General features: G+C 26.7%; 2 protein-coding genes across 2 annotated transcripts; one reads left to right on the forward strand and one right to left on the reverse strand.

The window, feature by feature from the left end:
• Nucleotides 1-5,476: 5,476 nt before the first annotated feature.
• PmUG01_14067600 (pentatricopeptide repeat domain-containing protein, putative) lies at nucleotides 5,477-9,525 on the forward strand (the record flags this gene model as incomplete). Its single annotated transcript, XM_029008262.1, is given in 2 exon segments — nucleotides 5,477-6,010; nucleotides 6,025-9,525. The coding sequence occupies 2 exon segments, from the start codon at nucleotides 5,477-5,479 to the stop codon at nucleotides 9,523-9,525; spliced, it is 4,035 nt and encodes a 1,344-aa protein (XP_028864569.1).
• A 1,067-nt stretch (nucleotides 9,526-10,592) lies between these two features.
• PmUG01_14067700 (conserved Plasmodium protein, unknown function) lies at nucleotides 10,593-13,055 on the reverse strand (the record flags this gene model as incomplete). The annotated part of the gene is given in 5 exon segments (XM_029008263.1): nucleotides 10,593-10,767; nucleotides 10,952-11,013; nucleotides 11,235-11,638; nucleotides 11,958-12,633; nucleotides 12,648-13,055. 5 exon segments carry the CDS (start codon nucleotides 13,053-13,055, stop codon nucleotides 10,593-10,595), a joined length of 1,725 nt encoding a protein of 574 aa, XP_028864570.1.
• Between the last annotated feature and the right edge of the window lie 939 nt (nucleotides 13,056-13,994).

Below are 13,994 nucleotides of genomic sequence, written 5' to 3' on the forward strand. Positions count from 1 at the left end.
TGTGTCTACTTGCATTTAAAATGAACGTACATCTACTTAAATAGCTAGTTTTAATTTTGCCAAGAAAAAGCAATATTTTTAAAAATCAGATTGTTTTTCTTTACTACAAAACTATTATATACGTTAATTAAAAAAAAAATAAAATAAAAAAAATAAAATAAACCAAGTGCAAAATAGAATATTATGTGCACGCTCATGTATGCATACATATATATATATATATATTCGCTCACCGAAATGATTAATTTGTATTTAATTATTTAAAACGTTTATCTAACCATAAATCTTCTTTTTCCTATTTTTCAATGCTATGTTAATTATTAACAGAAGCATACTTTTGCACTGTTTACGTATGTATGTATGTATGCGCGTATGTATGTATGCATGTATATATGTATATACATATATATATAAATATAAATGTAAATGTAAGCGTAAGTGTTAGTGTTGGCTTTCGTGTTAACGCTCGTGTAGGTTCAACTTAAATAATTGTGCTTGCAGAAATGCTTTAAAAATGCTAGGAATACAGAATGCATTCATAAATTCTTACGGCTTCTTCTATATACACAGAAGGAAAATTCATGTAAATTAAAATTCTGCAGATACAAAAATATATTAAAAATAATATGAAATTAAAATGTTTTTAATAATATTATTTATTTATTTGTGTTTCATAAATTATTTTCTCGTAGACATTAATATTTCAATAAGGTTTATACAAAGTGTAAAATTTCAAAAATTTAATTTTTGTAAAATAAATTTAAAAAAATTAAATAAAAATAAAAAAAAGAAAAAGAAAAAATATTAATAAGGTCTATTAAAAAATTTATTTTTCATTTTAAAAATTTAATTAATTTTATTTATTTTTTTTTTTATATAATCCAAAAAAAAAAAAAAAAAAATTCTAAAAATGTAGGATATATGTTGGAATTTGTTACTATACACGGACTACATGACTGTAAGAAATGTGTAAATAAATGTACATAGTACATATGCATGTTTATATATGTATGTGTATATTTATATATATATTATAAACATACTTTAAAAAAAAAAAAAAAGAAAAGAATTTGAAAAGAAACATAAATTACTAACTAAAATTCCTACATACATGTACTTTTTTTTTTTTTTTTTTTTATTGATAGTTTTCGTTGTGTATTCTTCATAGGTTATATTTAGAAAACGACACACACATGCACATGTACATTTATATAAATGTATGCGTACACAAATATAGATATGTATATGTATATATGTATATGTATATGTATATATATATATATATATATATATGTATACACATTTATACATATATTTACATTTATATATTAAACTGTGACAAATATAATTTTGAACGACATTAATTTTAAATAGGAGGTGTATGCTCCCAAGGCTTTGTTTTGCTTAAAAAGGCGCAAGAACATAGAGGAAAAAAAAAAAAAAAAAAAAGGAAACATGAATAAAATGTAAATTGGGTGAAGTGCAAAAGGAATGAAGCAAAAAATGGATGAAGCGCAAAATGAGTAAAATGCAAAATAAGCAAAATACAAAAAAAAAAGAATTTTTTTTTTTTTTTTTTTTAGTTATTCATTTGAGGTGTGTCGTTCTATCCTCTTTTTGCGACTTTTTTTGTACATATAACATACACGTAAAAAATAGAAATTAAATATTATATTTTTCTTTTTTTTTCATTTTTTTTTTTTTTTTTCTTTTTAATTTTTTGTTCTTTCTTTATACTTGTTTCTTGCTTCTTTAATTTCCGCGCAAAAATAAAAGATTAAAAGTTCTTCCAAAAAGTGTGCACTGTGTATTAACAAATTTTCATATATTCTGTTTCAATAGCGGGTTATAAATATTTCATCTATTTTTTTGCAGTTCAATAGCACCATATGTTTATATGTGTACTCATTGTGCATATTGTATTTATTATTATTTTTTTTTTTTTTTTTTACATCATGCCTTATTATTATTATACCCTCTTTTTTTTTTTTTTTTTTTTTGTTTCGCCTATTGCGTCCTCCCATTTATGAAATTTTAACAGAACATAATTAAATATTCATGCGTAGTAGTCCAAAATTTCAATGTGTACACAATTTGTACACTTTTACTTTCTACACGTATTTTTATATACATGTACATATATACGTGTATGTATATATACGTTTTCATATATGTTTATATTTTTTTTTTTTTTTCTGCATGTGTATTTTTTTTTACTTATATTTTTTCTACATACGTTATTTTTTCGTGCACATTTGAAATACATGTTATGCCGAAACAATTTTAGCACTTGTATATCTTGTATTATTTAAACGATTCCCTTTTGCAATTATTACACAGTTATTTCGCAGTACACTATTTTTAAATTAGGCACGTATATTCGTATATTCATATGCGTAAATATATTTGTGCATATATATATATATATATATATATATAACATATACGTGTATATATACAAGTATATGCGCATAAATTTATTCTTGTAAATTTCTTCTTTTTTATATACTTCAAATATACGGAACTACAATAATTTTGCCTATTGCTCGATTATATTTTTTTTTTTTTTTTTTTTGTGACCTTTAAAAATTCATTATTATTGTCAGAAGCCATTTTTAGCAGAGAGGCATAAAAATAATATATCGCCTTTTTTTTTTTTTTTTATAAAAAAATATATTTTTTCATAACATATAATTTTATGTTTAAAAATTATTTTAATTCTATACTATTTTTTTTGCGTAATTATCTTTTTCAATTTTTGGAATTAAGAAAATTTTCCTCTTTTTTTTCTATTTTTTAAAAAATGCTATATATTCTTATATGACAAATTCTGTACGTAGAAATTCTTTACAAATAAAAATAAAACAAAATAAACACGCAACTGTATAACTATATTGTTCCTTCAATAAAAATCTAAGCAATTGCCATAAAACGAGGCATATATGTGAATACGAATGTGCATGTGCACAATTTATACAGTCATTTATGTGTTTAATACGCGCGTTAAAAGGTGTACAAATGTATATACGTGTGAATGGATGTACGTGTTAATGTACATATGTGTTAATGTACATATGTGTTAATGTACATATGTGTAAATGTACATATGTGTAAATGTATATACGTGTAAATGTACATATGTGTAAATGTACATATGTGTAAATGTATATACGTGTAAATGTACATGTGTAAATGTATATACGTGTAAATATAACCCCTACCAAAAATTAATGTAAACGGGGGAGTGCTATTATATATACGCGCTTGTCGAAAAAAGCGAAGGCACATATGCACATGACACACATTTCTTGAGCGTAAACTTATATCACATAAGTGTATGTGTTTATATATACATCCCATTTTTATTTTAAGAACAATTTGCATTTAAGAGGAAGAAAATAAAAATACTTTAATCTTTTGTTTCAAATAAGGTCAGTTTAAGGAGCAAAACGAATTAACCAGTAACATTAAAAGAGAAAAAAAAGGAGAAAAACAAAAAAAATAAAAAAAACAAAAAAAAACAAAAAAAACAAAAACAAAACAAAAAAAATACAAAAAAAATACAAAAAAAATACAAAAAAAATACAAAAAAAATACAAAAAATACAAAAACTACCATAAATGATAAATTGTACCCTTTGGTTGGTTTATTAACAATTTCAGTAGATTTGTATGTGTGTGTGTTTCGTACGCTCAGTTGATCCCTTTGTTTATGAACAACGAACATTGCTGAGAATGTATAAAAAAAGGAATTAAAATGAAATGATAAAAAGGTGAAGCGCGGAAGCAGTGAATAGAGATACCTGTTTCCCCTTCTGTATGTTATATTCAGGTATTTTAATTTTATTTGTTCCAATTTTTTTTCTTTTTTTTCTATTTTGTCAATATTTTTAAATGAATAAAACCGTGTACATTACCGTAGTGTTACATATTAAATAGTGTCAAGTAATAAACATACTTAAAATCTTATGAAACTTAGAGGAAGGGGGTTAAAATTTTGCTCTTTCAAATTATAATAAGGTTTACATGTGCACACACATGTACAGGTGGACGGGTTGGGTTTTTTTTGACGTCCTAAAAATGTGCAGAAAAGCAAAAAGATGGAAAAAAAAAAAAAAAAAAAAATAGAAACAAAATAGAAAAAAAATAAAAAACTTCACTCTCAACAGTTTCGGTAGAACATGTAACAATTTTGCCATTTCAAAAATGTAAAACTCCGCTTTTTTTGTGACCTTCAAAATGAGTATTAAAAATGCACAGACTTCCCTGGAGGAACATACATCTTTCTTTATTTTAAAATAAGCTAAGGTAAAATGTAATTCTTGCATAAGTACCTATTTCTTACACTTAACACATAACACCGAATTTTTGAAAATAAGAAGAAAAAAACATCAAAAAATGGGAGCAAAATAAGCATGTGTATTCCTTTAAAAGAGAAAAAAAAAAATAAATTAAAAAAATTATGAACATGCAATAAAAATATGTACAAATGGTAAATGTTGTTACAAATTTTAACCACAGAGTCAGAATTTTTTATGACAAGTTGGCGAATATTCATGCGAAACTGTTTTTAAAGGTGTTTCTTTGTAGCGAATTTATGAACACAGAATAAAAAAAAAATAATAATAAAATAAAATAAGAGAATAAAATAAAATAAAATAAAGATAATAGAATAAAATAAAATAATAGAATAAAATAAAATAATAGAATAAAATAAAATAAAGATAATAATGAAAAATAGCAAAATTGACATAACTAAAATAATTAACATAATTAACGTAATTAGCATAAGTAGTGTAAGTAGCATACCAAGTAGGCCGTATAGGTTATGTAAATATGGGTATATGGTTTAGTTCTTATTAAAAAAAAAAAAAAAAAAAAAAAAAATTTTGCAAAGCAAAGTGAAATCCGCCTTCCCTCTAAAATGCTTTACAATAAACTGTTTGAATTTCTATTTTTGTACAACTTAAATTAAAAAAAAACAGAAAGTGAAATGTAACTACATGCGGAAAGAGTCAGCGAGATAAATGCAAATGATGATATTTCTTCTGCATTGATTTGTTGAAGATCCGTTGTGTGTGTGCAGAAAGTTTGAGAAATTATGATTGCACAACTTTTACCCAATTTTACCCAATTTTACCCAGTTTTACCCAATTTTACCCAATTTTACCCATTTTTACCCATTTTTACCCAATTTTACCCAATTTTACCCAATTTTACCCAATTTTACCCAATTTTACCCATTTTTACCCATTTTTACCCAATTTTACCCATTTTTACCCATTTTTACCCAATTTTACCCATTTTTACCCAATTTTACCCAATTTTACCCATTTTTACCCAGTTTGGGAAAAAATTAATCAAAAAAAAAAAAAGACTGAACATGTCACACAACTTAAACAATACTATCAATGCGCTAAATGCTACTCTCCCCATTTGCGCAAAAGAACAAAAAGAGATACCGATAGGGGTGAGGTATGAACTGCTCTGTAGCTTATTCGTATTTTAAATTAAGTGGTGGAGGCAAAGTTTCAGTGGTATGTTCATATTACATTCATAATTTATACAAACTAAATAATGTGAGAAAAAGTCATTCTATAACACTCGGACAGTTAACTGATAGAAAAAAGAACGTTATAAATTTGAAGAATAATGATGATGAAATTGTTAGAAGCTACAAAAGAGTTAATATAAAAAAAATACTAAAGGATGATGTCAAAACGAAACAGGGGAAAAGCATAGTCGAAATGAATAGTAGACGGAATAAAATATTGGTAAATGATGCTGAAGATTTACACAGTAATTTTAAAAGGTATGATGTTCACTTTAGAAATATCGAGAATGAAGAAGCGATAGGAGAAAATATTTGCCAGCAATATAAAGAGCTCCAAAATAATACAAAATTGAGTGCTTCTCTAAGTGAAGAAAAAAGTGTAGATAAATTCAAATTTAACAATACATTAGAAAAGGAAAAAAAAAAAAAAAAAAAAAAAAACAACAAAATGAAAAAGAAAAAGAAGCTATACATGATGAAAATATAAAAGATACTGTTGATGAACTCTTTTTTGCAAAAGAAAAGAAAAAAAATTTGATGAAGAGAATAATCTTTCGAAATAATTATGATTACATGGATCTGATTGATAAGTATGAAGCGTTTAAGGAAAATGAAGAGGATAGGTTTTACAATTCTGATAATTTTAGCAATAGCAGTTCAGTGAAAGATATGCAAAACGAGAAAGGTAAAGAACATTTTGATGCATATGAGAAGGGAGTTTCTAGTCACAATACAAATAATAAGCTAATAGATTCTGATAAAACGAATAATATATATCCTCATATATATGAGGTAGAGAGTGAAAATAATGATACCACATATAATATCAATATGCAATTTAAATTTTTTAAAAATAATTTAAATATATCTATATTTCCAGAAATAGGAAAAAAAGATATAATAGAAACTTGTAAAAGGCGAAGAAATATGCAAAATGAAATAAACAAAAATAGTAATGTAAAGAATATTTTTAACAATGATATTTATTTTTGGTTGAAGCGGAAAATTCATCGATCTGTTGGATGGCAATTAACAACACCCTTTTCCGAAAATAGAGATACTGACAAAGACGACATAATAGACGTAACAGAAATGCGGTGTGATACGCAAGATGAAGACAAGTTATTTATTGCGGTTAGCACAAGGGGTGATGTATGGCATGAGGGAAAAAAGATAAATCATAACAGTGGTTGCAGTAATAGTAACAGTGATAATGATAATGATAATAATAATAGTAATAATATTAATATTGATAACAATAGTTGTAACAATAATAACAATAGTTGTAACAATAATAACAATAGTTGTAACAATAATAACAATAGTTGTAACAATAATAACAATAGTTGTAACAATAATAGTTGTAACAATAATAACAATAGTTGTAACAATAATAACAATAGTTGTAACAATAATAACAATAGTTGTAACAATAATAACAATAGTTGTAACAATAATAACAAGAATTGTAACAATAATAACAAGAATTGTAACAATAATAACAAGAATTGTAAGAATAATGGTGCGTCCTCTTCTTCACCTAAAGACGCTGAAAACTTTCTTACACATGCAGGGGAGAGGAACAACAAAATACCGTATATGCAGAAGAAGATAGCGCCCTCGAACTTTTTAGCCAAACTAAATATAAATATGTTGGAGGATGGCACACATGGGAAAAGATACACAGAAAGCAAAGAAAATCAAGGAGATGATAAAGCTGGAAGCATGAAGGAAATAGAGGGGGAAAGACTGATGCATATTCTACTGCATAACTGTGGGGGGGTTCACGAAAAAAGCGAAATAAAAAATGAACATTGCGTTGGGAAAGAAGCTTCCTCGGATGATTATGTCTTGAAAGAAGCTACCCAAGATCAGTATGTCTCTAATGAAGCTTTTCTAGGTCAGAGTTCTTCTAAAGAAGGCGTTACACATCAGGATGTCGAAAAGAACGATGCAGTTCTGATAACAGAACGGAAAGAATTTGAGGAGGAGCGTCCTGCTCTTCTCTCGGACGAAACATACGAAGGAATACTAGATAGTAGCAAGAATATATTCAAAAAAATAAAAGAAAATTATGAAATGTTTAAGAAGGAAAGTATATCCCCATACCTTTTGGAAGGATGTGAAAAGTATATAAATTATTATTACGGTATTGAAAAGGAAGAAAAGATTAGGGAGATGAAAAAGTATGCTAATTTAAATTTTTATGACGTAATACAGAATGAAAATTTTACTATAGATCATTTTAATATGTTAATAAAGAGTAAGATTATCTTTAATAAAGAAGAAGAGGCATTCAACTATTTCAATTTGTTAAAAAAGTACGACTTTAAAATAAATGTGGATACATATAACAGTTTGATGTATACAAGTGTTGTTCAGAAAAATGCTAAATTGAGTAGACTAATATATTTACAAATGATAAAAGATTTATTCATACCAAATAAAAATACCTATTGTATATTAATGAAAGCCCATATATTAGATGGAGACATAAGGAGTGCTTTTCATTTATATAGAAAAATGGTAAAAGAAGAAATAGAAGTAGATTTGCCTATATATTCTACACTAGTAGATGGATTGATAAAACATAAATTATATAAAAGAGCGGAGCAATTTTTTAATTATATTGTTACGTATAAAAATGTTGTACCGGATGAGATTCTGTACTCTATTCTAATAAAAAAATGTTCGTATTGTAGAGAAGCAGAGAAATGCTTAAATTATTATGACGCAATGCTTACTAACAATCTACGCATTACTGACATAACATTGATAGAGATAATAAATTGTTTATCGAAAAGAGAGGATTATTTTCATAAAGTTTTTCATTTTTATAATATTTATCTAGCTAATGATATGAAAATAAATCATCGTTTGATGTTATATATGATAGTTGCATGTTCTAACAGTGGTAATATTAAAAGGTTGAAGGAAATTCTAAAAACAATGAATAAACATAAAATAAAAATTACAAACGAAATGTACTACTATATAATTAGAGCCTTTGCAAATAATTGTAGGGGAAAAAACATAACTCTTAGTGAGAAGAATAATAATATTAAGTATGCATGGAGAGTGATATATGACTTGGTCAGACGTACTGAAGTGGGGCATCATGGTAGTGGAAGTATTAACGGGGGTAGAAGCAACAACCGAATTGGTGTTAATACGATGAAAGGAAATATGGACCAACAGTTAGACGATGAATACAAAGAAATGAATGAAAAAAATATTATTCATACAACTAGTAAGTATAGTAGTGTGAGTACAAAAATGCTCAACAGTATTGTCATGTTATATATTAATTCTGAATATTATGAGTATTCCATTAATATGCTAAAGTATTACACCTACTTTAACTGTATGCCTGACCATTACACATTTAAAATGTTATATAGGATGCTATTTTTTCATTTAAGAGATTATGGAAAAGTTATATGTTTATACAACTATATGACGAGTAATACAGATATCAAAGCAGATGAGTATACATTTAACTTAGTATTAAATGCTGCTATTAAAACAAAGTCTTCCAAAAATACTTTGTTCATATTAAGGCATATGTTTGCTGCTAAGGTGTACCCGACACCCAGAATGGTAAAGAAACTATTTTACGTTGCTAGACATATAACGGAAATACAACTACTAATAAATAGTATGATCAGTCAGCAGAAAAAGGACGTATATGAAGAAAATGTAAAAGAGAACCAATTGATTCAACTCCATATTGATGAATACGAATTAAATTTATTCAAACAAGGAAAAACTTTTAAAACGAAATCTGAGCTTGATCAAGTGAGAGATCAATTCTTTAAGAGAAAACAAAGAATTGAAAAGGATAAACGGATGTCAAAAAATAAAAAGTCATCCGACTGGTTGCCTTATGGGCAGTACCTGCAGCACAAGAAAAAGGGTGGCGAAACCTATGCAAGAAAGGTCGACAGACCCAGACCCCTTCCCTTCGATTAGCATTATCTCCAGTGGCTGCAAGGAAGAAATTACGATGAGATGGAAGCAGGTAATATATGCATATATATATATATATATATATATATATATATATGTGTGCGTATATGTGTTTGTATGGGCATGTACATATTTGTACTTTTTCATGTACATGGGAACGTATCTTCACGAAGACGCAGTGAAAAACACATTCCCTCATAAACATGTCTGCATTTTCCCGACAATTTTATATGTATTTAATTACGCAGTTACTTCGTATATGTATGCTAGTATAGTTACAGAATTTTTGTGTTTCTAAAATGTCTTCAATTCGCTGAGTTTATACGGAACACTAACCCTGTCTATAGTTATATGTAGTTGTAGAATGCATTTTTACGTGTTCTTTGTTTTGTTGTGCTTTATTCTGTTTTTTTGTAAAGTCAAAAAAATATGAACAAGTCAGAAATATATGAATGGTCAGAATTTTCTTCGATTAAAAAAGGGGGTTAGCGTTTCGTTTGGAATTATAGGTATTCATTTCGCAAGCGATAAAAAGGTGCGAAAAATGGCGAGCAGTTTGATTGGAGTATCGAGCTACAAGTTTTTAAATGGGTTTCAATTTTTTCAAGGAATTAGACATTTTTAAATGGGTTTCAATTTTTTCAAGGAATTAGACATTTTTAAAAGAGTTTGAATTTTTTCAAGGAATTAGACATTTTTAAAAGAGTTTGAATTTTTTCAAGTAATTAAACATTTTTAAAAGAGTTTGAATTTTTTCAAAGTATCCGAATTTTTCAAAAGGTACGAATTTTTTCAGTGTGACAAAAATATTCAAAATGTTCGTTTTCAAAATGTATAAGGAAATTCCTTCATTACACGTAAGGCGGAAAAACAAAAAAAAAAAAAAAAGAAAAGAAAAAGATATATATATATATATATATATATATATATATATATATAGTAAGAGAGATATGTCAAAGTAGTGTACATTTTGTGCGTGCTCCTAATGTACTACTCTTACTACTTCCACGTCGTGCACACTCAATGGGCTGCAAAATTCATTTAACTACCTCATATCTTTTTTCTCTGCTTTAATTAATATTCATATCGCTTAACAAATTATTATCAACCAAATGTATTATATACGAATTTGCAATATTCGTCAGGGCAATAAATAAAAATAAACCTATTACTAGGCTATCGCTCGTGTAAAACAAAATAAAAATTTTCAACAGGCATAACACAACGTCCATATATAGCAGTCTCCTAAAATGAAGAAGAAAAATATGAAGAAAAGATGAAAAAAATAAAGAAAAAAAAAATTAATCCTATAAAAATGGGTACGTCCTTCAAGCGCTTGTATGTGTGTATATTTATTTATTTATTTATTTATTTATTTTATTTTATTTTTTTTTTTTTTTTTTTTTGTCCCCTTTCATTTTGCAATTACCAAACGAAGAAAACTAATGTGAAGCTGACATGTGCGTAGACACTATGAGCAGACAAGAATTTCTGAGAAAAATAGGGAAATAAAAAAAAATGCATATATGTTTAAAATAATAACTCAAAAGATAGGGAATCACCAAGAGTTAGCTATGCACTGACATATGGTTACTTCTACTTAATGCATTTAAATAAAACAAACAGAAAAATATAATATAAAACTTCACAGAATTGCATATAACTACGTGACATATCATGTTAATGTGCATCCACCAAACTACGATGCTTACATTTTTCATAATATTCAGAATATGAAAATAGCAGAGAAAGCTAGATATGTTTGCAAGATTCTGCACATGTGCAGGCAAAAGGGCTTTTTCGTGGTCCATTTTATCCTTTCTTTTTTTTTTTTTGCCTTTTGTTTTATGTGAACTTATTCGATTCCCACTAAGTAGATTAGTGCTTAGATTATTACGACTCATGTTATTGTTGTTAATTTTTATTTTCCTTAATTTTTCTATTTCTGAGTTATATACCCTTCTCAAATTTTCCAAATCATAACTTGTGGTTTTACTTTCTTTATAAAAGAAACACCAGCTATTATAATTTGTGTACTTGTTCAAAAATATTTTCGATTCGCTTTCATGTAGAACTTCGTTGTTCGATCTCAACGCGATCATCACTCTTAAGAAGTCTGCATAATGACATCAAAAAAAAAAAAAAAAAAAAAAAAAAATAGAATAAGAAATTTTAACGTACATAATGCTGCGTTTTGAAGATGCAGTGAAATGTTAGCTCCTCTAAATGGAATGGTCTAATCGCACGCGTACATATGCATACATACGTATATACATACGTACGTATATACACACATACGTACATACACACGTACGTACATACACACTCATATATGAAAAAATGCGAACAATGGGGAGCAAACACTATGGAATAGAGCTGCTCCTCACGTATGAAGAATGATGTTGCCCTCAGAATGGGTAGGATTTCGAACTTACTTTTGAGCACCCTTTTTACTTTACAGCAACGAGTTAACAGAATTTTCATATTGGTTGATGTTTTTGTATATGAACGAATAATAGACTTCCTATATATCCTTAGTAATGCAAATGACATGACGGTAGAGAATTTAATTAAAATAAAGAAATGAACTACATAATAAAAATAAATAAAAAGGCAAACAAAAAATAAATTCTTGCTATAGTCATATATATAAAATAAAAAAACTAAATCAAAGAATATATTTATTTGGTTTATTAGTCCTGATGCAATTAGGAAAATATCAAATTTGTTATCATTAATAGTATAATTATTATTATCATATTGTATATACTTTAATAACTCGACATTAATATTTTCATTAACATCTTTTAGCTCATCTACTTTATAAAATCTTTCCTCCCTTTCTATCGTGTTTTCACAAAGAACACCTTGTTCCTTGTCTTCTGTACCATCGTCAATAATAAAATGTTTTTCATTAGAAAAGAGTTTTTCCCCCACACTTGTACCTTTACCGTCGTTTGTGTGCTTATTTGTGTTTTCATTTTTGTTTTCATTTTTGTTTTCATTTTTGTTTTCATTTTTGTTTACATCATCGTTTACATCATCGTTTATATCATCGTTTATATCATCGTTTACATCATCGTTCCCACTACCCATCCCATTCTGGCTTTTCCTTTTTTTTTTTTTTTTTTTTTTTTTTTCATCTTTTTCTCTTCACACGTTTTCGTACCGACAAGGTACTTTTCGTAAATCCTCTTCCTTATTTCTTTTATGTTATATTTCTTTGTCAAGTCATATTTTATACTGTTACTTATAAATAAATCAATATAAAAACAAACAAAAATGTAAATATATATTATTAATACTATACTTTTGCTCAGTTGAGGTTTATGCCCTGTCAGAAGAAGTATAGCTATAGTAATATAAACCAAAAAAAATAATAAAGTATTTAATAAATATAATGTACATATTATTATATAATGTTTCTTATTTAAGATATAGGGACTTGAACAGTATTTCATCAACCTGCTATGCAAACCCAGTTCAATAATTTCTGCCTCGGTCAGAATTTGTGAAATCAATGAATAACTCATTTTGTATTTATACATAAATATATGCATATATATTATATATATAATACAAATACATATATATTGAATGAGGGGGAGCAAGAAGGCAAGAAACGGAAAAAGAATCATCTCATGGGGGATAACACTTCGCGCAATTCAAAGGAAACGGATATAAAAAATGAGAAGCTCTATGGAGGAGTTCTAAAAATAAATTAGTGAAGAGAAGAAAATGAAATGAAGAATGCAAACAGACGAAAAGATTAAAAGGGTAGAGAAAAAAATGACCTCATACATAATTAATCCTTAGCAACAAAAAAATAAAAAAAATCAAATCAAACAGAATCAAACAAAATCAAACAAAGTGAAACAAAGTAAAACAAAATGAAACAAAATAAAGCAAAATGAAACAAAATAAAGCAAAGTAAAACAAAGTATAGCACAGTAAAACAAAGTACAGCACAGTAAAACAAAGTACAGCACAGTAAAACAAAGTATAGCACAGTAAAACAAAGTATAGCACAGTAAAACAAAGTGGTACAAAATGAAACAAAATAAAGCAAAGTAAAATCTTGTAAAAAAATATCAAGAAAAATGATTCAATTCATGCTTATCTACAAATAATAAAAAAGTAAAGAAAAAGAAATGAAAAAATTAAACGGTTTTCCCCATTCCCAAGTTAAAAAAAAAAAAAATATTATTAAATTGTTCAAATGAAAAGAAAAATAAAAAGAGGGTATACGTATATTTTATTATTATATTTATATTTATATAGTTGCAAAAATGGAAATACATAAATAAATGCATAAACTGTATATTTAATTTATATATACATATGCTTGCCTCCAATATTCCATGTATTTTATAATACCCCATTTACTAATATGCAATAAAAAATATATCAAAAAACACGTCAAAAAATACGACAAAACGTACATAAAAAAAATGTCAAAAACTGCTATCTCC

Source organism: Plasmodium malariae (assembly GCF_900090045.1).
Source record: "Plasmodium malariae genome assembly, chromosome: 14".
In the NCBI taxonomy this organism is placed as follows: domain Eukaryota; phylum Apicomplexa; class Aconoidasida; order Haemosporida; family Plasmodiidae; genus Plasmodium; species Plasmodium malariae.